This window comes from Aythya fuligula, chromosome 1 (genome assembly GCF_009819795.1).
Source record: "Aythya fuligula isolate bAytFul2 chromosome 1, bAytFul2.pri, whole genome shotgun sequence".
Lineage (NCBI taxonomy): Eukaryota > Metazoa > Chordata > Aves > Anseriformes > Anatidae > Aythya > Aythya fuligula.
In genome coordinates this window covers 31955494-31982734 of record NC_045559.1, presented here as the reverse complement: position 1 = coordinate 31982734, position 27241 = coordinate 31955494, and the positions used below count along the sequence as shown (strand labels likewise).

Below are 27241 nucleotides of genomic sequence, written 5' to 3'. Positions count from 1 at the left end.
CTGAAATAAATCATTCCCAGTGTAATATAGTTCCATCACTGAAAAACAGACCTGAGATGGATGAATCAAGTTACTGCAATGATTTACGTAAACTGTTCAGTGTTAATGGTTACAGTTCTTTTGCCTGTATCTCTAATTCTCTGTTATTCCCCATGCGTTAGTTCTCCCTTGAAAGAAGTTGAGGGATTTGAAAAGATGTGTTTTCATGTTGTACAGTTTAGAAAGGTCAGATTTGATTTATGATCTCATTTCTTAAAGCAGTTGTTTTCTGATAAACCAAGTGTTTCTAAGAATAAGTCATGTTATTTGAAGTGTGTTGCATTTTGTCAGGTACTGCTCTTAAAGTCAGCAGCGGATTGATTGTTCTGAGTTTTGTTTAATGCATCTTTATTCTTCCCATTCAATACTGGAAAAAGTCCCATTTCCTTTAATTTTGTGGGGTGGGAGAGGAAACAGTGGGAGCACTGTTTCTTTGCAGTTTCCATGCTGTCATAGTTTGAAGGGAAGAACAGGACATCTGCTCTGGAAGAGCACCTGTGTGATTTGCATCAAATTCCTAATAATTCTGAGATGATTGTTTCAGCTTTCACCCTTCAGAAAGAAAACCTAGAAACACTGGAAGCAATCGGCATCTTGGCTGCTGAACTTGGAGTTCTACCTTCAGACTTCAGTTACACTGGCATCAAAGACAAGAAGGCTATTACTTACCAACCTATGGTTGTGAAGAAGGTTACTCCTGAGAGGTACTAGAAATCTGGGTATATGAAGTTTGAGACATATTTTAATATGTTAATCAGCAGATTGCACCATGTTGATAGTTAAATGTTCATTAAGCAACCTGGTCTACTGTTGGCATCCCTGCCTGTGACAGGGGGGTTGGAATTGGAGAGCCATTAAGGTCCCTTCAAACCCAAACCATTCTGTCATTCTACCACTGTCTTCCCCTCCTGTATCAGAGCACAGTGGCAGTGGTTGTAATATTTTGTGGCTTTACGATGTATACAGCATAAGATTCAAGTCCACCGGTATGGGAGTTTAAAGAGAAGTCTTCCCTCGTTCGTTTGTTTTAATAATATGAGTATACTATATCGTCTGGGACGTTATTCTTCTAACTCATGCTCATGTGATCCCCTTCACAGTTTCCTGAATACCGTCTACTGTCAGGAACAGAGAGGGAACCTATACTATGTGACCCAACAGTTTTCCACATACTATCAAATTTTTATCTAGTGGTCCACAGACAACTTAAGAGCCATATACAGATTAAAAAAAATAAACTAGATCACTATAATTATACTTTGGACAGACGCTCTTTTAGAGTCCTGAATATCAGCTTCTCTTACATTGCCCAGTATAGAAACCTGAGACTAAGTAAAGATGCCACCAAGTGTAAAGGTTCTGAATAACATGACAATAATACAAGTCATGCCATTCGGTTCTTCATTTTTGTTACTCTAGACAAAACTCAGTGGGTAAAAAAAATATATATATTAAGTTCTGCAGTAGTAACTGCAGTAAAAAAAGTTTTTAGGGTTTGAAACTAACAAATAAATAATGATAGTAAAGTTCCACTGCAAACCGGACTATAAGGCCCTTTGTTCAAGAGAATAGGCAAAACTTTGTCTTAATGTATAAACGATTAAGCAAAATAGTTAAATGCTTCCAAGCCTCTTGTATATCAGGAAATAATTTATGAAATTGTTAAAATATTTCTTAGCAAGTAAGCTGAAATTTCCCTTCATTTGAATGACTGTTCAATATACGTAAGAACAAAGAGATTGAGCGGATACTTTAAAGGGCAGATAGTTGAACTGTCAGCTGCGTTTCCAATTACAGGCTTGTGCAAGCATACCCAGAGAATCAGTGTTCTGAGTTTGCTTTTGTTAAGGCTGACCAAGAAAGAGCAAATTGTGTTCTGGAGACCAATAGAGTGGCAGACATTACTTTTTTTTTAAAAAAAAAAAAAAAAAAAAGATTTTTATGACTGAAGAATGAATTATTCAATATATATTCAATATATGAGTTATTCAATTAAAAATACAAAATTCAGTTTGGTTGCCTTGAGCAATGAATTGTTTCATTCCAACACCCATCACGCTACAAAACATAAATGCAACTGAAGCAAACGTTTTAGAAGTGTTTATGGATAACAACTGAATTTTAAGACTATCTCTGCATTTGCTTTGATTTTTCTCATAGTAATCTGTTTTAAATCTCTTTTGAATTCTTCAGCCTTTTTAGTTCTAGTATAAGGTAAAGAAGGTATTTATTGCTATAGTTCTATAGCTTTTATAGCGGACGGCTCATAATTTCTCCCAATTGTTTATGCAGGTTGAAAGAAATTGGAAGCAAAATGGAAAAAAAAAGGCATGAAAATACAGAACATACATTCAGCATCCCAGCACCTTAGGCTTGGTCAGCTGAAGGGCAATCACTTTGATATAATTGTGAGAGATCTTAAACTCCACAGTCATGACTCCTCTGCAGATTTGAAAGAGAGAATATCTGAAGCAATGGAAAATATTAAGGTAAAAAAGCTGCATGGCTGCCAATAAGGGGTTGTAGTTCTGTGCTGTAACACAAATTGCTTTAAAAAAATATTTGTAATGGCAGAACAATGGTGATATTTCCCTTCTTTGATGTTTTCGCTGTTTTATGGCCTTCCTTCATTATCCTTGGAACAAAGCTGCGATCTGAAGGAGGCCCATAAGTGAATTCATTCTGTGTTGCAGGCTTCAGAACCCAATGTGGTGCAGCAAGACAGAAGGGAAAGCAAATTGGTAGCAAATGAGTATTGATAGGTGAGCTGTCAACCAAAGTAATGTGTTTCACAGTGGCAGTTGATAGGATAAAAGAATATAGTTACACGTGTCAACTGCTTGCCTTTTTTGGTCATTTGAAGAAAATGCATGTTTGGCTTGGGTGAAAAAATGTATACTTTGATGCAATAAATATGTGTGAAATGTCTGTAGCGGACAAAGATCCCCTGAAATCTAGTGGATTTTGATTGCTCTTATCCTTTGTGTGATGATGAGGGTTTTTTTCAGGTCCTATCTTAAGTCTCTGAGAAAAGTAGAAGACAATCATGGAAAGGAAAACGTTTAGATGTTTTGTACAGCAGTAACTTCCCTTGCTTTCTAAGTAATGGCTATAACACAAATTACTTTAAGAAGATTACTCCAGGAATAAAGACTTGAATGAAAACTGTCCAGTGTGTAAAAGCCAAATACATGACGTGTAAAAATTTTGGAAATGTATTTGATTACTGGAAAAAAAAAAATCAACTGGTGCTTTAATGCCTTTCTCTCTTCTACATCTGGCCTTTTTACTCTTGGCCTTTACTACTGTAATAATCATACAAACAATCTCATGTGAAAAAAGAGCATTTTAAAGAAAAAATGTCCAACAGTTCGTACCATTCATTACTTTTGCTCTGCTGCATTTTCTTCGATAGAGATTTCATAATTTGGCACATAGAAAGAACTCTCTTTGATTTGAACTGAATTAGTATTTCCAATAATTACGTATAAGTGATTTTATTTCATTTACCTAAGTGGTTTTTTTTGAAAACAAAGAGAATAGAACTTGTTTGTCTTTTTAGACCTTTCTAAATCAGTTGCTAAATCATATTTTTGTTTTATGTTATTTCAGGATTAAAAAAGTGTGTGTATTTTGGATAAATACAGATATGTGTTGTACGCTTAGTCTCACTGTTTTGATGTTCTTAACATATTTATTCTTTCTAATTCCAGACAAAAGGTTTTGTAAATTACTACGGACCGCAGCGATTTGGCCAGGGACAAAATGTTCAGACAGATCAAATAGGATTGGCTCTACTGAATGGAAAAATGGTATTTTCATTTTGTAATATAAGTAGTTACTGTCAAGTTCATTTTACATTACTGTTGCAACGTCTGGTGCTGGGGCTGACCTTCCCAGGGAGCAGTTTCATTTCTGAGATAAACCCCTCTGTGTGCTGGAAGTAATTGCCAGATTAGTTCTGACAACAACACAAGCATGAAGATTTTCATGCTGAATCAAGAAAATCTGTAAGCAGTAGGTGCAGCTGCGTGTAGCTGAGGAAGTGATTCTCCTGTCTGTGATGGGAATGCGATCATCATTATGCCACTTCTCAGGGAAGTGGCTGCATTCCGTACAACATTTGAACTCTGAAATGAAGCAATCTTTATACAATGCCTAACCTGTAGCCTCTTTATCCTCCTGGGGGTCTATATTCCTTTTGCAAATGTCACAAGATACTACATAGGATTGTACAAAAGGATTTGCTTTTTCAATGCCACAGTAATTTGCTGTATAGAAGAGATTGCTGCTTTCCATTATTCCTTGGCTACTTGCCCAAATCTTAGTTCTGAGCAAATGTTTCCCTGTAAGCTAAGGAGAACTTATTTCTTAAGTAATAACCCTTAAGATAAGAGTCATATACTTTTCAGTGTATCTAGTGTAGTATTTGGCACAGGCTTAAGACAGAATCAAGCTCTACAAAGTCAAATGAATACTTGAGTATCCTTTTCCTCCAATACTGTTTTGATTCCGAGAGAATTTGAGGGCAGACCATAAAAGTAGCTGTTGATGTATCTGGCATTTTGAATTCTGGTATGTTAACAGTTGACACAAAGTGTCAGTCCCTGCAGAGTAATGATACAAATCTCTAGTCTTAACTCAGTTACTTTTTACTTTGAAACATGCATTTGTGTTAAAAATGTGACAGTATATGTTTACACAGTCCCAATACAGAGGAAGGCAACTTTTAATAAAAGAGATGAACAGGGAGGGTCACAGGCTGATGTAGGTGGTAGTGAACTGTGTGGCTCCACTGGTGTTACAAGTAGTGTTTTCCCTGGCATAGCATCAGTTCAGTATTAAAAGAAAGGATTGTTGTCCCTCTGTGTGAGACTACCGAAAGTGCTCAGCTTAAGTGTTACATGAAACGTGCTGGAGGGAAAGAAGAGGAAGGAACTTTCCTGCTCAGGATAGAATGATGGTGTTGCAATGCAGAGGAATCCTAACTGGATGTTCAAGAAGATATTTCTCATAGAGCTTTGAAAGCAATCTTGTGCCTTCTTTGTGACCAGAACCTTTCCTTAATCTGAGAGTAACATAGCCACACTGGTGGCTATGCTGTTCGTGATGTCTTCTGTGTCTTTCATGTAGACCTTAAAGAACTGAAATGATTTTGAGAGGTTGCAAATCTGTCAGCAGAGATTTGGATGTACGATTGTCTGTTTAGTTGACAAATAAATATTTTTACGTGCAGAAAATATGAATTATTAATATTGTTCTTTAAAGGTGGAAGCTGTGAAATTATTCTTCACGCCTGAAGATACGGATGACCCTGTAAACAAGGCAAAAAGGCACTTTCTTCAGACTGGTAAGTCCAGTTAAATTGTCTGTTCATCAGTTCAGCATAGGTATTGGGAGGGAATAAAGTGTTGCTGCACAGAGAGAGACTGTTTATTTTGCTGTTGCTTTATGTCACTTATGGCATATTCCATGGAACTCCTGGAACAGCACATATTACTTTTAATAATGAGATGAAGATCAGGCCCTAACTGTGCAAAATAGTGGAAAACTAATGTATTTCAGGTGCGAGGCAGTGCAGAAATAAATGGTATATAGCATAATGCTGGAAAAGACTACAGTATTATTCTCAAAGCAGTTTTGGCCTCCTTCAGTCTGTTAGCTTTTGGAATACAGCTTTTTCCTCTCTAATTTAGAAGGAAGAATGCAGAATGAGGCACCCAACTGACACTCAGCATTTACCACATTTGGGCATCTAATTTTATGAAATTTCTATAATAATCTTAGCTCCTGGGTTCTTGCACCTTTGGGCTCTGGTTTTATGTCTTTTTAATTATGTATCTTCCTCCACACATTGCTCTAATCTGCCTTCTTTCTTCCTTGAACTGTTCAACAAAATATGCCAGAAACAGTGTGCTGAGTAAAACACTCTGTGTGTCATGTTTATTGCTGTCATTCAGCCAGCCAACTTTCCCTCCAAAACTAAAAATGTTAAGTTGCTCTTGACCGCAAATGTTTGATCTCTTCAAATCTTCCACATCTGTTAGCCTGCTTATCACTGTACGTTGACACGACAGCTACAATATGTGGCGTCAAGGGACACAGAGACCTTTCATTTCACAGATGAGATAAGATGAATCGTTCTGTGTTATACATTGCTGTGTGATGCATGGAAAGACATTGATGTGGATTCTGTAACAGCTGCTTGCCTTTTCCTAAAAGAAAAGGCCATGCAGTGGCTCCTTCAGATAATCGCTCTTCATAAGAAAAATTAGGAAGGAAAAATATGTAAAATGTAAGATTTTAAATATGAAACATTTATATAATGTAGTACAAATCTGATTAAATATAATTTCATCTTGGTTGAGGCCTAGACTTCCTAGTGGCCCTTGTGATTTTTAAATTTAAAAATAAAGACATATTTTTTTTACCCCCTATGAAATACGTTTTCAAATGACTTAAAATCAAAATTTAATGATCTTCCCTAGGTTGTTTTCTACTTTCAGTTACCTGATCTAAAAAAAAACTTTGGAGCGATGAAATACATTTCTAAGAAACTGCAACTGGATTGAATAACCGAATGACAGCTAGTTGATTTTATCCTGTGTGAAGTACAGAGAACAGAGTTCATGGGACTATGTTGATAGGTGTATAAGATGGAATTTGTCTGACATGACACATTGAAAGAAAGGGAATAATAACTTAAAAGTCAGCATAAAGGGGTTAGACTGACACAATTTATTCATACCTGATTATTTCATCCTTTTAAGTGTGTTTTTTCCTGTAGGTAGTATTTGGAAAATCGATGATTACTTATATGGTTATTTTTGTTTATATCAGAGGATGCAAAGGGCACACTCACGATGCTGCCGGAATGTAAAGTGAGAGAGAAGATGTTGTTACGTGCTTTAAATCGCTATGGTGTAAATCACGAAGGCTGTACCAGAGGATGGCTCAGCATTCCTCACTCCATGCGTATATTCTATGTCCATGCTTATTGCAGTAAAATATGGAATGAGGCAGCATCGTATAGACTGGAGATCTATGGTTCAAAAGTTGTTGAAGGTGATCTAGTCTTCACTGAGGAAAATGATGAAAGCCTTTCCCTGAATGACAAGGTGAGTTTTTACAAAATAGTTCTGGTGAAAAATAACCGTAATGCACTTGAGTACATTCATATGTCAGACAATAATCCTATGCTTTTATTTTGGTATGTTTATTAAATTAGTTACTGTTTGTGGTAAATCAAAAAGAGATACATCACTTCTTTCCCCTTTATCACGAAGAGGCATATATGCTAGATGTGTTTTAACAGTTTTTATCTGTTTTGGCTATTCATTTTAGTGAAGGGATGAGAAGGGACAGAATGGCAGAATTGATGTATGTAAGAAATTATTCTGCGTGGCATCTGATGCTCTTCTTACAATCTGGCTGAGGAAAACCTTCAGATTAGGCTTTGGGTGGACTGATATTATCAGTCAGTGTAGATCTGAGTCTTGCTTTCAACGTCAGACCTTGCCATTACGTACATTACTGAATGTAAGGCCACGGTGCAAGTTGGCCTCAGACTGTACTGCTAATCATGCTGTAGCTACACAGTCAAAGCATGTTTAGCAAAATTTCTCTTACTCAGGCAATTAAAACAAATTGATGATGAGTCTAAACTGTTGGCAGCTGTTCAAAAATGCACTCCTCTTCTTGGGAAAATAGTAAAGGGCAAGGGAGTGTATCTGGTTGCCCATAGCACAGCCTTGGTGCTCTGCATGGAGCCACAGGTGAGCAAATATCTTAAAGCCAGCACTGAAATGTATGCTAGCCACAGGCTTGGGCATGCTGAAGTCCATTTCTGAAACAACCAATCTCTTCTTTCAGGGTTAACATATCTTTTTCTTAACTGGATAAGGAGGCAGTTATCCTTCTCCCAATCATCAGATAGAGCGTAGAATTTTTACAATGTTTTACTGGAAAATAAACAGGGGTGTGCATGGGCAGAATGTATCTCACGTCTTGGGTGGAAATTCGTATAAATTTGCAAGCAAAAGCACTTGAAAGGTTAGTGAATAATTTCTAGTCTCTGTAAAGAGTAGCTTCTGTTTCCATTGTGATTTTTCCTTTTGAGAATGAAGTTTAATAAACCAAGTAGATCAAATCAAATGAAGAGCGGAGCTACCACATTTAGCATTAAGTTACTGAGTTTACTATATATTCCTATTCAATAGAACACATTTTAATTAGTGTTTTTGCTTTTGGCAACGTAACACAAAATTGCAGATTATAGTAATCATATCTAATATTTTTTGTAGCTGGAGTAGATTATTTGGCCTTTTAGTAGTCAAATAATCCTAGAACGCAGAGGTTTTTAAGCTTTAAAACTTTGTTTTATTTTATTTTTAACTTTAAAATAACTTCACTTTAAAAAGTTGTTTTATTTTTCTTAACATCTTATCTGTCTTGCCAGGTTCATGTTGTCACTGCTCCAGAAGAGTCAGCTAACAAATATTCTATACACCAAGTAAGTCTGTCTGAAACATCCTGAGCTGATGATCTCTTTATTTGATTAAAATGTTTTGTTTTAAAGATAGTAGGAATATATTAACTGGTGCAGTCTTATTTCTTGCCAGAACGCACATTAAAGAAAACACATGTGAACTAATCTCCACCCTCTTAACAAACGGAAGGAAAAAATACTTACTTTGTAATGGAAATTAGTACAGTGTCATTTGCAGTATGGTAATATTTTTTTGAAGTTGGATATAAATGCTTTGAAAATTTATTCAATCTATGTCTGGGAAAAACACTTGAATGGTTCATGTAATTGTTGAAGGCTCAGAGTCCTGTGAAGTCTTACATATGTAACTTAATATCTTTATTTCTGTATCTTTCCCAACAAGTAAGGAAATTCATGTTAGTGTATTTCTAATTTGTTTTAGAAATCATGATATATTTATTATTTTTGCTACTTTTCATTTAAATTCTGTTCAAGTAGTTGCACGGCTGTATTTAGCAAAAGAAGGAGCTGTTTTGCTATTTCAGGACCCAGAATAGAAGGTTTAAACACATTTATGATTGTAATCGCATTTCCTTAAAGAGAAATTGGTGAATTGTATTTCATTTTTTTTAAATTGTTTTTATTTTTTCCTTGAAGGTTGTTCTTCCAATGGTGGGACATAGTATCAAGTATCCCAGTAATAAAGTTGGGCAATGGTACCATGAAAGACTTTCCAAGGATGGACTGCAGATGTGCAAATTCAGAGTGCCTCCGCTACAACTGAATATACCTGGATGTTACAGACACATTTTGAAAAATGTTCAGAATCTGTCATATTTTATAGAAGGCAGTGAAGAAGGAATCAAAAATGAAGACAACCATCTGAATGAGTCAAAACTCTCTCTTCATATATCGTTTGACCTTGATCCTTCGTGTTATGCAACAGTCTGTCTAAGAGAAATAATGAAATGTGACTTTTAAGATACCAATTAATGAAAAATGGCAGGAATATTGTAGCAATGGAGATATTTTATGTATAATGCCAAGAAAGTGAGGGAGAATCCCACTTTCAAGCCAGAAACATGAAAAATTAATAGATTGAGATTCATACTGAATGGGGAAAAAACAACTCCAAAATCCTGGTTCCAAAAACATGCAAATCCTTGTATGCACTGGAATAAACAATGCAAAGCTGCGTGTCATGTCAGACAGGTTTAACAGAACTTAAGCTGTGAGCTGCAAGCACGAATTTCGTATTTTTGTTGATGTCCTACTTGCAAAGTTACATTCTGGGAACAAATACAAACAGAAGTATATTTTATTTCATTATATTTTTTTAAAAGCTGGTTTACACTAAATGTTGAAAAACATTGAGTAGCCATTATGTCACAAGTTTGCAGCCTACAGGTACCTAACTAAAAAGCTGCTGTACTGAGGTTCACTAAATATTTGTGTTTTTGTTGCATTCAGGCACCAAGTCTTAAAAAGGTGCAAGTCCTTAATCGACAGTAACAAGTCATCTGGCACATTGTCAGACAGTTGATGAATACAACTACTTAAGTTCATGCTAATGATTCCAGGATTAAGTAGCACATTGCTTTTTAGTTAGTGCTTATTCAATTACTTGATGAGGTGTTTAATTAATATAATTGCAAAAGTATTTATAATAAAAAACAAACCCTGTTTTATTGTTTACAGAATGCAGGATCTCTTTCTGTAAAGCCTTATGGTGACAAAGAATTTTTAATGGAACCATCCCTTGGGAAGAAAAAAAAAAAATAACTTTTATATTCTTAATTAAAAAAGTCAACTGTGATAAAATGAGTGCATTTGTGGACAACGGAAGAATGTCTTTTACCTTGACTTTAGTAAGGCTTTTGCCATGGTGTTCCACAATATTCTTGTGAGCAAGTTAGGGCATTATCTTCTAACATAATGGGTGGGCAAACAAGCAGATAAAAAAAAAAAAAGTGGCTGGAGGAGGCTAGGAGAGTAATGGTTAACGGGAGTGAATACCATGGGGGATTCTTCTGGGCCCTCTGCTGTTTAACATCGTTGTCACCCTCAACAAGTTTGCTGGTGCAGGTTTGGTGTAGCTCACACCAAATTAAAGGAACAAATGGATATGCTGGAGGATCCAGCTGTCATTCAGGGAGACCTAGACGTGCAACTGGAATGTCCCGACAGGAACCTTATGAGAGTCAGAGAGCAAGAAGATGGAGCCAGGCTTCACAGTGGTGCGTGGCAGCAGAACAGGAGACAATGGGCATGAACTGAAATGAGAGGTTTGGACTGGTTGTAAAGGAAAAAACTTTGTTCCCCATGAGGATGGTGAGACAGTGGAACAGGCTGCCCAGACAGATTTCTAAGACCCAACTGAATAAAGCTCTAAGCAAGGTGGTCTGACAGGTGACCCCACTTTGTGGAGGTGGCTGGAATATAGCCCAAAGATCTCCTCCAGCCTGAATTACCGTTATCCTAACCCCAGAGTATTGTGTTTATTCAAGCTGTAGATGGCAGTATGACTTAAAAGTAAAAGGGAAAAGTCTACCCAGTTTTACTGAGAGAATTAATAACATGAACTGAATTCTGTATATGGCATCAGTCTTTCAGTTGTTGGTAATAGCTGAGCAAGATAAAGCTCCCAAGGTTGATAAACTATTTATTTATGCCACTCTTATGGAAATACAATTCCCATGATTTCAGTGCTTGTATAAAATTGTGACGGATCCAGATATTTCACAGCCTTAAGTAAGAGGATTACTCTGAAAGTCTGTGTAAGTAATTCAAAAATTGACCTTTAGCTTTCGTATGGGAAAATAGACTGTCATGCAAACAATAGCTACAGAGCCACTGAAGGCAACTTACAATGCTTGCTCTGTTACAGTGCTTACTTTACACCTCAGGTTTATGGTATGCAGCCAAAATAACTGAAAAATCCATTTCCCTGCCACGACCCATCTGAGGCAGCTTTGTTCCTGTCTTTTCAGTATCACCTCTTCTGTATTCCACCTGCCTTTAAAAATACCCGTCTTCTGAAAAACTGTTTATTACCCAAATCATGCTAGTACAGCACAGCTCAGAAAGAGTTGTCTTGCCACCACTGACTTGGAAAAGTGCTACGATGCAGACAAGATGCTGCATGCAGTTACAACAAACAGAAGAAATGAATTAGCACTGAAGTTCCATTTGGGCTACTGTGATTGTCTCGCCTGCATCTCAAAAGAGCCTTGAAAACCAACTCCTCACAATGAGATTTGAACACATAGCATTAAAAGTTGATCCTTGATTTGGAAAGATGCAAGAGGTCAGATTAAAACATTTTTGACTGAAAGGCATGCTATTTAAAAATAAAAGATCAGAAGATGGTGTTAACAGAGCTCCTCTATAATCATTTTAGGCTCATTTGTCAGTACTTCTATTGAACACTCAAAGGGCTAATCTTCTTAAGCAAATCGTTCTTTCAGCAACTTGAAGGTGAAAGAGCTAATTATGTGTGTCCATGGGTTAAATTCCTATAATATAAATGTTCTACTAGGGAAAAGTCAGGTTAGCTATTAGAGTGTTTGTATGGTAAACATCCTGCTTATTTCACTGGGCATTTATTTTTAATTCATTCTTTTAATCTTAGCAGCTATTTTGCAGGATTATGTACATGAACTGTTGGATTCAAGGAGTTTCATATGAGTGCAATACTCAGCTATTTAAGTCTAACCTACATAAGCAAAACAGCTGTGCCCCTGCATTTAGAAAAGAAGATAATCACTGTGCACTGATCTAAGTTTAAAAAAAAAAAAGGTCTTAGTCATCTCTCATTTTACTAAGTACTTTTATTGCTAACATCCTTTTCTGATAAGCCTTAAAGCATGAAAAGAGGTCTCTGATTCTGTTTCTAACAAAGGGGGTTTTAAGTTCAATAGCCAGTTGATTTTTTTCAGTGTAGATTATAGATAATTAATTGGGCATTTGAATAGGAAAAATGCAAATGTTCTTAAAGCTGTGAAATCCTGTTACTTTTAATGCATTAAAAATTTGACAACTAGTATTATCCTCAATAAGAATGTACAAATTTTCAGACCTTGCAGAATGTGATGGATTAAGGTTACGTTCCCATCATAAAGGCAGTTCAGAAGCCAGGTCGATATGTGACTATTGGCCCAGCTCACTCGTGCAACTCCATTAGCTCCTCTCTTAGCATCGGTGCCCGTGAGCTGGTGATTTGACCTATCACACCCAGCTGATGAGCACAAAGCTCCTCTCCTTTCCCTTGAAGAAATTCTGCCCGGAATAAAAGCTTAAGGAACCAAGTTGAGAAACTATTAACACTTTATTCCCCACCCTCACAAAAGGCACTTCATCTTGAATTAATATAAGCCAAATTTCAGAACTCTGCATAAGAGGAACTGTAATAATACATGGCAAAACTACTCACTTGTGAAAGCACAACAGGAATCATTTAGTGATTTCACACTGATGCTATATAGAATAAATACGTAGAATTAAACTGAATTTGGTTTTAGAGCCATTCTGCTGCAATGGTTTGAATCAGTGTTCAGTCTTGCACCTTACCCTGTCTACAACTGTTTCTGTAAGTAGACAGGTAGGAAAGAATAAAGCAAGGGAAACATTTATGGTGTTTATCCTACAACCATTTTCACTTCAGACAATTTCCTGCACCTGAATGGTTTGTCCAGTCTTCCCTTGAATATATTCAAATTTTTCCCAGAGTTCCATGTTTGATATCTGTTATATGAAGAATCACCAGAATTACCTTTTTCTTTTCTTTTCTTTCCTTTTTTTTTTTTTTTAAACAAAACAAAACAAACAAACAAACAAACAAACAAAAAAACTGCCCCCTTCTGACTGATGGTCCCCGGCTTTTGTATTTCAGTACACTGGATAATGAAGAGTCCATCCCTATCCATTATCCTGGTACCTGCAGTTTGTATGCCCCTCTGTATCTCCCAAATGAATTACTTACCACAACTGAACCCCTGTGAGACTGCTCCTGTGGAGGCTAATCCATACACTTGATGTACTTCCGTGAACTGTTTCCATTTTTTTAATATACCATTTTGGAGATGAAGGATCTGGAATTGCACACAGTTTTATATTCAATGGCATGGATTTCTACACTGACTTAGTGATGCTTGTTTTGTCCTGTGTGTATCCTGCCCAGAGCAGCTGTGGATGCCCCATTCCTGGAGGTGTTCAAGGCCAGGTTGGATGGGAGCTTTGGGAAACCTGGTCTGGTGGGAGGTGTCCCTGCCCTTGGCAGGGAGTGGAATCAGATGATCTTAGGTCCCTTCCAACCAAAACCATTTTACTATTCTACTACTCCCAGTATGTGATTGGCTTTTCGACACACCCTTCTTCCCTATGCACTGAAGCAACGTGTTCTTGAAAGTAGCTATCACAATCCTGACATTTTCCCCCAGTCAGGTGAAAGCCCATTATTTTGTGTGTGAAGTTGGCATTGGTTTTGCCTGTGTTTGTCACTTTATATGTGTCTACACTTCAGATTTCATCTGCTGTTGTATTTCCCGTCACTAGCCTCATAAAAAAATCTGCAGTTCTTCACACTCTACCTTTATCTTTGTAACCCTGAGTCACTCAGCATCTTCATTTGTCTCAGTCACCTCCGTGCTCCAATCCTTAATGCAGCCACTGTGCTGCATTCCAGGGCCTTCGGTCTTATGCAGAGACCGCTCAAAGGTGTGTGGTGACGGCTCTGTCAAGCACCTTTCGGGAGCTCAAGTGCACCATCATAGCTGCAGCAAGCATTTCCCCACAGCTCTTAACCCTGCCACAGAACTCCAAGGGGGCTGTAAGGCAACACTTTACAGAGGCCATGTCAGTCCTTCCCAAGTAGATCATAATTATTCAAGTATCCACTACGTCTGTCCTGTGATAGATTTGCCTGTTGCAGGTCTCTGGTTTATAGGCTTGTAGTTCCTCTCATTTTTATTATTTTTTTCATCTCTTTCACACAATATATAACTAACAGTTATATAATTTGATGGCTTAGATATCTACTATATCATTAAATGACTGCATAACATACATATTGTAGTTACCTCTATTCTGAAGTTGTGTTGAAGGTATGAGAAAGTATTTTAAAGTGCTGCTGGGATTTGGCTGACCTTGGTTTGCATCTGTACTCTGCCCAGTTCAAGGTGGAAATTTGAATCTATATTTCATCACAGCCCATTAACCACTGCTGCAGCCTGTACAAGTTACTGTTAATTGAGGAAATGACCAATACGGCATTTTCAACAAAAAGTAAGAGAAAGATTTTTTTTTTTGAAATTTGAATTTGGGAGGCAAAACGTCACGCTCTGGTTCAGGTGGGAAAGACTTTGAATCCATGTGCTGTAGTCACCAGGTTATTGTGCAACAAGCGACTGACACAGCCGTATGCCCATGCTCAGTAAGTCAGGTCCTAGCAGTGAGATACTGGAAAGACTGTCTCTAATGTGAATCTTGCTTCAGTGCATCTTAAGTTTGGGGTGAGAAAATGAGGAACCTGACCCCCTCCTCTGGTGCCTTCCCCCCCTGCCCAGGCCCAGGCCCATCAGCCCCTGCCCCAACAAGGCTGCAGCAGGGCCTGGCCCTGGCTCCCTGGCTCAGCCGAGCCCACCGGCAGGCCCATGCTGCAAACAGAATTTCCGCCAGCTTCCTTCATCCAGCCACTTTCTTTACACCTTGCAAATAATGCCTGTTAGCGAAATGGCTGCCAAATCATTAAACTGAATTACTCAGAAAAATCCTGGAAAACTACAGGGCAGAGTTCACCACCTCACACCAGCTGTAAGCCCTGGCTAGACTCCTGATACAGATAGTGCTTATCACCTACTAGTGCGTCCAAGGCAAAGAGTAGATTTCTGTTTCACAACATTTTTCACATAAGCACACACTCAGGCATTTTAGCAATGCCTCAAGCAGCCCATCAGTTGCTTATCCTCCCAGAATAGCTTGTGATATATTTTATGTTACTGTAAATGAGCTCTAGTCTATTGGCTTTCCCCAAGAAGAAAAACAAAACAAACAAACAAACAAAGACAACAAAGAAAATATAATTAATGAAATTAAAAGCTCTCTAGAAGACAAAGAGTTCCCCACCTCTCTTTTACTCAGGTTGCCTCCCAAGCCAGGTGGGGTGAATGTGCCTCAGGGTGGGTTAAGCAGTACAGGCTCAGGTCCTCTGTCACCTAAATGGATTTTGGGGTGGATGCTTTGTATGGCTGATCTAAGGGTAATGATAAAGATGATTTTGGAGGCTGGGATGACTGCTCTATCAGAAGGGGCTATTGATAAGATTGATACACTGCAGAATCATGTTGGGAAAGGCAGGAATTGTGGGAGAGAAATGGCCTAGGAAGGAAGTAGCTCTTGTAAATGAGTGGTGTTGAGAAATGAAGAATACGGGGAGAGAAAATCAGTAAGAAAGTAAGAGAATTAGATCTGCTTGGGTAAATTGGCATAGCCCCATTTAACTCAATATTTATTTGCACACATACATCGGTCAGAGTCTGGCTGTTACAGACACACTGTTGTCTTTGCTTGAAAGAAGGAAACCATCTTCTGAAACAGCAGTTGTGAAACAGCACCTTCCACCTTTCCTCTCTCTTACATGCTCAGTGTCTTCATTGTAGGAGGCAGCAAATACCTTGTGCTCTTCTAGGCTAAAATGTGACCTTTTAATACTAACTATTCCAGTCAAAGAACCTGCCACACTTCTTTAGCATCCATCCATGCCTACCCCTGCCTGTGGACTGCTATTCATCTTCATCCCGTTACCATCTCTGGTATGGAAAGAGCTATGTGGAGTAAAACTGCAGGACTGAGAATCAGTTTTGCAACAAGGACACAGGTTCAGAAAGTTATTGCCTCATTTTCTTACTGAGCTCAGCTCTTCAACCCTTGAGAGCTTTCCAGTCCTGGCTCAAGCATGTCAGACAGAGAAAGGGCAGACCCAGCAGCTCCCAGAGCTTGTCCTGCTTGAATTTATACAACAAAGACCTTAACAAACAAGAAAACTAAGACTGCAGAAGGCTGGTGTGGTGGCTTTGGCAAAGCAGCTGGCCTACAGGTGATACTTGCTTTTTCTCTTAGGACCTTTTTGATGGTGATTGTGTTCAGGAACTGTGAAGTGATTTGTCATCTTCAAAGGACAGGTTTGTCTTGAGTGCTTTTAAGGCTTAGTTAAGCAAAAAGATGAAGTGCTATTCCTGAAATGAAGTAAAAAGTGGCACTTTGTTCAGAATATAAAATATTCTAATGAATTGAAAAATGAGAATCAGGTGAATGTGAAAACTTTTCATCCTTGAAAGCTTCTTCCTCCTGCTCTATATATTAAAGCACTGCAGATGTGGAAGGTAAATCCCTTACTGTGTGGGATAACTATGTTTTATGCTGTGGCCTCTTAAGCTAACATCAGGAAAGAATATAAAAAATATATCAAAGATCTTTCTTTTGTGACATACAATCTTTACTTTTTAACATAATTTTCTTCCAATGTTATAATACTGAAAAAGGATACATGAAAAGAACAGATTAGCATTTCTACTGTCAGAACTTCAGCTGCCTTCTGAACCACTGGTATTTACTGGCCCCTTTTAAGTTCTCCATTGTAATATATGAGCAATTTGCTGTGTCTTCTGACATTCTTGTTTTCAGACAGACAAATTGTGCAGGTGAAACAACAATTCATAACTCAGTTTATTATCAGCATAATTGTCCATCCAAGGTAAAAACATCACAAGAAATTTGATTCTAGGATTTAAATTGCTTTTAGGCATTAAAGAGTAGATTTCCAGACTGTCATATTTTTAATGAGTAAAGAATAAAACAGCATATTGTGCTGAGGTTCTTGACGAAAGACCATCATGTGGCTGTATAGGAATGCTGAGTTAAAATCAGAGCCAGACAGACAAATTTACCAAAAGTATGTGTGTGGAAAGGGCATTTGGTTTTACGTGCATTGGAGCCTAATCACAGGGGTTACACAAGAGACCCACATAGGCATAAAGTGCTCTGAAACAAGGTGTTCAGTCAAAAGAATTGCTGCTGTCCAGAGAGGAGCATGGAGGAGAAGCTATGAAAATAATGGTGTCACATTGCTTGAATTCTCTGTTTTTAAAAGTGCATTGACACATGCTTGCTATAAAATAATTTGATATGCATTCCTTATTTCTAGAACATCAAATTGATACATTTCATATGAATCAGATTCCAGTAGAGATTGCACATACAGATGTACACACATATGTATGCTTCAGAAAAGCTCTGCCCTGTTTCTGGTTCCCTGAAACGTCTGAGGCAAAAAGGCTTTTTTGGGGCTCTTTGTAGGCTCCTTCACAGCAAGATCTCTGTGCTGGATCCTCACATTCACATGGAGCTGCTTATCTCAACTACATACAGATCATTCTTCTCCTGCAGTAGGATAATTTGCATGACAGTGCCTAACAGGAGTCTGAATGTGGGCACAATTTACTGCATTTTTTTTCCATGTTCATGGGCTAATTACTATTTAAAAACAGAGTTACACCAACTAAAAACAAACAAACAAACAAACAAAAAACCACCAAAACTTATTAATGAACTCTGAAATAAATATGCTGCCTTGCAGTGTTCACAATTAGCACATCATACAGCTTCATTCTGTAGATGTTACCTCTGTTCAATTTTCTTCCACAGTAGCTTATATAGAGTTTACTAAATTATTGTGATACATTTAGTATTGACATTGGCAGGAAATGTGCCAAACTGTTTTTAGGGACTTAGATGTGATATAATTTACAGGATAAAGGACGGGTTTTCAGGGCAACAACCAGAGAGGAATACAAAGAAATTCAAGATAAAATAGTGAAAGTTTTCCTTTAGAAGACGAGTTATTGTTAGTATTTCAGAGCTGCTTCTGCCCAGAGGCCTGACACAAAGCTGTTTGCAGAGACGTCCCAAAGGAGAAGGTTTGGATGTTCTAGATGTTTCAGAGCAGAGCTGATCTCTTTCACCCAGTCTGAATGGATCAGAAATGCTCTGAGCCAAGCACACTTTCAGTCTCATCCACTCGCATATACCCTGAGGGTGACTTTTTCTTACCAGTTTTAATGTTCTCAGCTGAGCTACAACGGAGTCTGCAGCCAATGATGTGGGCAGACCAGGCGTGGCTTTCCCAGCCTTGAGCCCGCTCTTAACCTTGCTGTGTACGTAGGAAGATTATGTGTAGACATAATTTGCAATTCCACATTAAAGAATTTTTTGGATTTTGTGTGGCTTTTCTTAAAAGCTTAGGAAATTACTGCCTAGAAAGCACATTAAAAGAATATTATGGTTGCAAGAAGAATAATACTGAAACTCAGATTCCCTGCACAATCTTAATTCAATCTCTGTTATTATACAGTCCTTTATTAATTATTTTTCCCACAGGAAAATGGGAAGGATGGATCAAGTTCTGAGGAAGACTAAGAATTGTGCAGTGAAAGAGGCTTTGTCTTGTGATCTCTGCTTACGGTGGAGGGGTCTATACAGAAAGGAAAAATGGCCTTTTGTTTCAGGCAGTTGAATTCAGAATTGAAAAATGTGGAATTGCAGCAGTGGAGTGAGTGTTGTGGGACTAGATTCTGTCCTTGCCTCCAGCACAGAATTCCTATGTAATATTTTTCAAGGTTTTTACCCACAGACTTTTTACAAATGTATCCTCCCTCTTAAGGGAAGCCTTTTAGGGACCATCTGCAAAGTGCTGAGTGGTGAGCTGCAGTTGAAAGCAATGACACCTTGACTTTCCTTATAATCAAAATTTGACTGTAAGCATCAGATTGGGCACCTAAAGCCGATGGAGATTTTTTTTTTTTCCTTTAGTTTCTGCTCCCCTATCTGGAAACAAATGATTCTTTCAGTTTCTGAGTTTTTTGTGAAACATTGCTTGCAGCTTGTTGAGGCATGGGTGGTGCCACAATATAATGAAATGTCCATGCAGTCAGAAAATCTCTTCTCACATGGAGCCCAAAGCAGGGCACTGAATTCTGCATGTCAAAGAACATTTTTTGTAACTATCTGCCTGGTGCTTATGGCTCCTCTATCCCCTGAATGAGACTGCAGACCTGTGGAAACAGAGGATGTAGCAATATTATGAAGGTTATTTCCTAACACAGAGTCACATTGACATTTAATGGCATTTTTTAACTCTGTGCAACCCATTTGACTGTGAAACCTTCACATTTCTGATGTGGCTTCTTCTGCCCAAGATTGCTACATGATGGCATTGATATTCACACTGCTTTAACAAACAAACAAAAACAGATCCTGAGGCAACTGGATACTACAACTCTTCTGCATATATGAGCTGTTTTCATAAGTAGCCCCAAAGGAGTAATTTATTTTGATTGAACAAGCATCAAGGGACCAACTGTTATTCAGAGGTAGCCTGAGAACCTGATCTAATCATCGCCAACATCAGGAAAAGGGAAAAGTATCACGTTTTGTTCACAAAAGCCGATAGAGCTGCCTATTGTGATGTGGCCCTCCATTTACCATCTAATTTGTCTTAATGCATATAGTCATTATCCCAAATTTAAAAAAAAGAAAAGAAAAGAAAAGAAAAGAAAAGAAAAGAAAAGAAAAGAAAAGAAAAGAAAAGAAAAGAAAAGAAAAGAAAAGAAAAGAAAAGAAAAGAAAAGAAAAGAAAAGAAAAGAAAAGAAAAGAAAAGAAAAGAAAAGAAAAGAAAGCAGTCCTAAGATGGCAACTTTAATTTGCTGCCAGTTTGGGCACAAATTCAAGCTACCAATCTCAAATTTCTATGTTTTTCCATTACTCACTAATTTTGTAGCCACCTGCAGTACCTGTTTAGATGAACATTTAATTACGAGAGGTAATTGAATGAAAGTGACTGACAGGAGCAATTGGAGCTAAATGCAGTATTCTGTAAGTGAAAATACTCTGCCCCTGCTCTTTTGATCCAAACTGGGGCTTTGTCAAGCAGAAGCTGATTCATGAAAATAAGAACACCTGATTTAACTGAATTATGAGATAAAATGAAATAGCAGGTGAGAAAACCCCCGTCATTATGAAAACAATGCTTTCCCTTGTATTTACACTACAGCTGTCTAAATCTCCGAATGAAGGTATTAACTGAGATCAAAGATATTCATACAAATGAAAAGGGAAGGCCAAAACTCCAAGTAATAAACCAGGTAACTATACATACCGACAGCACAATGATTTTCATTTAAATCAGCAATAGCACTGGGATCTTATTTCTGGGGGCTATAACACCTTTCATTCAAAAGGATTTTCTGAAATACCCAGAAAGGAATCATTTCAGGTGGTTGAACCACTGCAAGGCTGACAGCAGGTGATAATGCAGCCTGGAGCAGGATATCAGGTTGCCCTGCTGTTGTCTTCTTTGAAACCTGCCTCCTTCTCCTGGGAGAAACAGAAAGGACGAACTGCAGTGAGGGCTTTGGACTGGGACTTAGCAGATGCAAGTTCCCAAATATTACCACCGTGACCTTTGGCTGCTCTCCTAAACACCCCAAAGAGCCCAGCATTTAATCATTCAGCACCTGTGTTTCCTTCTTGTATTTTGGAGGTAATGGAAAGTCTGGTTTCTTCCCACTGAGGAAAGGGTGGGATATAGAATCAACACCCAAACCTCAGTCCATTTAGCATTAGGAAGAACTCAAACCACAAACTCTCTGGTTTCCATAAGGTGGTGATTTTGAACAGCAAAGTTTAGAATCAAAATATCAATGGTTGCTAAGTGAAAAGAAAGAACAAGGAAAGGAAAGACAGACAAAATGCTGAATGCAAGCCTGACAGTGATCATTTTAGCCAGTTCTGTGGTTCGTAGGCAGTTATGTCTACAGACAGCACTCTGCAGCTTCTTGAAGAAGAATAAAACAGTGGGCTGCTGAGCAAGCCGCTGATTCCAAAGTGGATGATACAGTAAGCTGCCTATCTTACTGTACATGGTTCAGAAGAAAAGGAACAGGCCTGACTGGTGCTTGTCAAATTATGTTTTTCAATGGCAAGTGTTTTTTTTGTTTGATTGTTTTTGTTTTTAATGTGATGGATAGTCTTGAATTAATTTGATAATAAATTGATTTTATTTTCCTTTTTATTTTTTTTGAATTATGAAAAGTAATACAGAGAGTGAGCAGTGCAGGATTGTACAACATGCCATTGTGCAACATGACGTTACATTTGAATGTATCTCAGTGAAAGAAATACCTGTTTGATTAAACTAGAATGAATCTAAAAAATGAAGCCCTGGCTTCACAACCAAACATGGTCAATGTGACTTTCACCTAGGAATATCTATGTGGCTCTCAGCATGCTTCTGAGCAAGCCCTTGGACAACATCACGCAACACCTGAGGAGAAATGGGCGTCTCGAAATGAGGTGCATGAAAGGCGGAAGCTAGAGTTGCGTGTCCTTTGGTATTTTGCTACCTGATTTGGGGCTGTAAAGTGACATGTGACAGGCTGGAATTTGCAGTCTGTACTCTGTGTAACTTCTGCTGTCAGTTGCCTACATGGTTTCTTCAAAATTCATGGGTTGGCCATTCCTTTCTTTAAAAATGCTGCTGCAGAAGACAAAGATATGACCTGGTGTATTTCTTATCTGCAACATGAGAACATTCAACCACAGGTCTTCCATTTCCTAGTTATCCTAAGGTGCATTTATCCTCTACGTATCTTTGTGAAGCAGTGCCACTCTGCTAATAAGGATTTGTGATTTATTGTAGTGATAGATGACAGTGAGAGAGCACAATTCCCTCATTTAGTGGTGAGAGATTCCCCTGGCAGAAAGGATACCTGCTGCAAAGACTGTTTATGGATTTCACTCAGAGATTATTTAATTACAAACAAAATTTATTATCCTATTATGGTTAGTGTGGGAAAAAAAACAAGGGGATGGGAACTAGAAAGAATAAGGACAGGTCACTAGTTTGAAGGCTTGGTTAGCCGCAATGATGGGAACAGACTATTTTATCATCAGAGAAGATTAAAAAGAGACAGAAAGTAATGTAAAAGAAAACTTAGGAAGTAAATTTAGGAATAAAAAATAAATCATCATCTAGTCAGAAAGATGTTAGAAGTCAGTTTTCTTTGGCATTTACTTAATGTGAACCCATTATTATGTGGAGGGAGTAGGCGTAGGTTAAAGGCTAGTAAGCTATATTCCCATGTAAACTTAAAATGAGAGAATGGAAACAGCGTATTAGGAATTTTTACTATCACAAAAACCTCCTTATTTTTATGACAATGATAACGGTGCTCCATTACTGGTGGAATTGTTATTCCTAAGTAAAGCAGCGGGCTTCCAGTGCCTGGCAGGCAGCTAAACCAAGCTGCTGGGGCACTCTGCCAAAGCCCCAGCACGCTGTGAGCCTGGCCTAGCCCCAAATCAAGACGTGCTTCAGTAGAAGCTCCTCTGACACTGTCCTCCTAACAGTGTTGCAGGAGGTAGCTGATAAAAGGAATGCTTTGTTGCTCGTTCAGGCTTAGTCTTTGGTTTCAGGCTGCTGCAGCATTTCTCACGGCAAGTCCTAGCTAGAGAAGTCCTAGCAGCACTGAGGAAGAGGATGGACCCAGCAGTCTGAGAACCTGGGCACCACAAAGTTGAGCATGTCCTCTTATGCCTGAACTGGAATCCTGTGATCTGGCTCCAAAAGGCTACGTTTGCATCTGAGCTTGTGAAATTTGCAGTATGGAGGTTCCTTGATAAGAGTCTGAAACAAGAAATTGCAGGAAAAAATGCACTGCAGGAGTATATAGAAAAGGACAGATATTTCTAAAATGATAACGGGATGTAAGGATGTTACAGTGCTGCTGAGGACATGGAATGAGATTACTAGATTGGAAGATAAAGCAACTATGCACTTCAAACAGCCACCCACAACGTGATGATGCACATGTGGAAAGTGACCTGCTTGTGGAACGTTTTCTTGTAAAAGTTTTGGATTCAATTATGGATGCAAAAGAACAGCCTATAAAAAACTGCTGAAAGATGTGCAAACAAAAGCTGTTCCAGCAGAAATAGAAAGGAAAATAGAATAAAGATAAAGCTCTTTTATAGAGAGAACCATGGAAATCTTGGAAAGATTAAAACTATCGGATGGCAGAGGTGGTGAGCAAATATTGTAGGCAGCTGCGAAGGAAAGAAATTCCTAAATTAGAAACTGGAAAATGCGTTCAACTTCTGCAGAGAGCTGGGGAGAGTTTCAGTCAGTGTATGACACTCATGACACCAGAGATTAATATATTTTTTGTTTCCTTAAGACCTCATGGAAACTACCCATTTCAGTAGCTCTGACGCTATGTGGACTCCACCATTACAGCTCCACCATCTACTTTGGACCTTGTCTCTAATTCCCAGTTCAGCCTCCTGCACTGCCTGTGCTGTATTCTGGTGCTGGAGCAGAGCAAGGCGCTGCTCCCTTTCATTCAACATATCCCTTCGGTTTAGGTGGAGCCCAACCTGACCTGCAAGGAGGGAATAAGTTGGCACTCCATTTTGTTAGGCCACAGTGTCTTGGTTTTTAAACCAAGATGTTTGCGCCATGGCAGAACATCCTGCTTGTCCTTTATCTGTAAACGAGAGCATTGTTCTTACTTCGTCTGGTTTGTGCTTTAATGATAGTAATCTTTATGTCATTGTAGACTTACACCATTTTTTTCCTCTCCAAAATTCTCCTTTTGTGCGACTTTCTTGTCACAAACTTCAGAGTTGATTAGATATAATGGTCCTTCTTCTGTATCCCTTTACTTTACACTTTACAACCTTGCACTATTTTCATCCTATTTTTTATTTCTTTTTCCTTGCTCTGTAACTGCCATTGGATTAAGAATGCTGAAACAGTTTTATGCCTTCAGAAATTACCTTTTTATCTACTGTGAAAGCACCTTTCACAGTAGATAAAAAGTGCCTTCCTCACCATAATAGATTTCTTGATATAAAAAGCACATTATCTATCCATCTATCTATAAATATATAAAGAAAAGATGTATCAAAACCATTATGAAAAATAATTTAGCTTCTTAAATGATCAACATAGTCAAAATGATGCTAAAATCAGTGGAAGAATGTTTTCAGTCATTTTGATAATAAACAAAACTACCATGTCTATGTTTTCCCCAGTAAGACTGATTATGCTAGTTGCTGAAGCAGCAGTTAGTACTCATGGGGCAACTACACTAAATGGTCTTACGGGAACTACACTTTCATATGTAATACAGCTCTTACAAAAACACTTTCCATCACATGGGGACTTGTTCTATCAAATCAGTTCTTAGAGTGCCTTTGTAGTAGCCTACAGCATTAATTCACTGTCTCTGGAAGTCCTTTCCAATTCAGAAACGATATTGAGCTGCATTAATCTTAAGCTCTGTTTAGCAAGACACTCAAAGATCTGCCATGAGCAAGATATTTTAAAATCTGATTTCATTTCAATAAGTGGAACTAGATGCTTACAGACAGATATTCATCTCTGGCCATAATCAGTATTCATTTGAGACTAGTGGCCAAGGCTCCACATTTAGCCTTTAGGACATTCATAGGGCAGTAAAGGAGACCTGGACTCTGTTCTTATTTCAAAGAACCATTTCCATCCCTGTCTCCCTCATTTGAGGCCCCATGGTTCCCTACTGCCCTAAGCAGTAATCAGTAATTCCCCATTCACCTTACCCAGGCCACTCAAGGTTTTGTAGTCTGCTTCCATCTCTGTCCTCGGTCATGTCCAGTCTGAAGGTTTTTGTCTGCTTACTTGTTTCCCATAGGAAAGTGGTTCAATATCTTTGAAGATCCTTGTCATGCTTCCTTGACCCTTTTTCATTTCTGCCTAGTCTGACCAGAGCTAATTGTCCTTGATTGCTGTCTTTCATCAGGAAAATGAAAATTAGCTGTTATTATTTGCTGCCTATCTAAATATCTAAGTAGAAAGGAGTTCAGCTCCCTGTTCCTGCCTTTCCACAAAGCCATTCAGCTGCTGCTGTTGTTATAAAAAATAATTAGTTGCTTTGTAACCAGTATGAAGAAATTTCCAGTCGGTATTTACAACTACTTCTCAGTCATCTCTTCCAGAGGAAGTGAGCTGTTGCCAGCAATAAAACACTGAAATTTACTTTTAATTTATTTTAAGTTATATGTTTTAGATTATTGTGATAATGTTTGTAATCAACATTAAAATAAAAACTTACATTAATACAGTAAAACAGTAAGAAATTAGAAAAAATAAAATTCCCCAGATTTTTCCCTGTAGTTCAGCAAACCCTTTTAAATTTTCCAATGCCCTTCTGCAGACTGTAGCCCATAATTTTAAATATCATCAGATTTTTCTGCAAAAGAAGGCCACTAACACCTCCTTCTCTTTATTTTTATTTTATTTTATTTTTTTTTTAAGGGAAGACTACCTCTCCTGCCCTCTTTTAGGAAGAATGTACCTGCCTAAGAAGCCCCAGGCTGGTGGCTGTGGCTGAGCAAGCCCTGGTCTGCTGCTCCCCTTGTGCTGCCCTGGGAGGGCTGAGGGCCCTGGTGGTGATCATTAGATAAGGCTGTGATTGTGTGCCCCCTTCCCCCCCAAGAAAAGGGGCTGATTGTTAAAACATTCTCTGAAGAAGCTGTTTCAAGCTTTTCTGCTGTGCTAGGCTTCATCGTTGGTGATTAGCAGCCTCTTTGCTTTGAAGATTTAGTGCAAGAAAACTATACTCGTGTGACCTTTCATTTATGCTCTGAACCCTCTGAAAATTCTTGTTTGTCACAAAAGAAGCAACACTCATGCCAGCCTGACAAAAGGAAAACTGCATTCTGAAATGCAAAGATATAAATTAGGCAGCAATTCCTCATCTTCGCCTAGCTGCATATTCACTTTTTCTTTCTCTAGCGCAAGTAATGTGATTTATTTTTATGAAGTGTTTGCCATTCAGAGATTGCACAACTTATATTCCCAGCATTTGCTGGAAGGCAGGGTGCCCTTACAGCTGAGGCCCTGGCTTGACACAGCAGAAATGTGTTTGCAGTTTGTGGCTCCGCTTTAGACTCATTGTGCAGCCTGTCGAGTGACCGGGACAGGAGTGATCAGCCCTAACAGGCATCCGAGAGGGAGACTTTTAAGTTGAATGAGTCACTGACAGCCTGCTTGGCTTAGCTGGGCTCTCTTTATAGATACAGATTCCATTTTCTCCTAACTTAGACATTGGGAATAGGCCCAGTGATGGTGCCTATTTATTTTCTTTAACCATGGAGGGACTCTGAGGTGACATGTTCCTACTTAGCATTAGACTTCTGAAAATAAGAAGAAGACCCCTGCTTAAAGTCTCTCCACACATACTATCTATCCATAAAATTTCAATTATAATATCATCTTTCTGTTCTTTGTTTTCCTCTTTAAATAAGAAATTTCTGGGGAAAAATCAATGTTGTATCATGTGAGTTTATGGAGCCTACTTTGGATGGTTGGTGGAGGGGAGTCTCAGTTTCAGGCAGGGCTCTTCATTGCTGAAATCAGATTCTTAATTTTCACTGCCCAGCTGGTGAAAAGGTGGGAATGAGTTAACTGACTGCAACAAACTTACCTCTTGCCACAGATAATCCATGTCTAGCTTCCTAAAATGCACTACCACCTCTAGCAAAGCCATTCTGTAGTTATGTTCCTTTTGGCAGAGCTTTATTCATGGCAAAATATTTACAAATAATTACTTTGCATTGCT

At 38.3% G+C, this 27241-nt stretch overlaps 1 protein-coding gene across 1 annotated transcript; it reads left to right on the top strand.

The window, feature by feature from the left end:
• Positions 1–447: 447 nt before the first annotated feature.
• PUS7L (pseudouridine synthase 7 like) lies at positions 448–10309 on the top strand. Its single transcript, XM_032208275.1, is given in 8 exon segments — positions 448–743; positions 2332–2368; positions 2370–2528; positions 3753–3851; positions 5308–5389; positions 6880–7157; positions 8498–8551; positions 9185–10309. Coding segments are annotated over 8 exon segments (1206 nt in total). The 5' UTR covers positions 448–570; the 3' UTR covers positions 9509–10309.
• The last annotated feature ends 16932 nt before the right edge of the window (positions 10310–27241 follow it).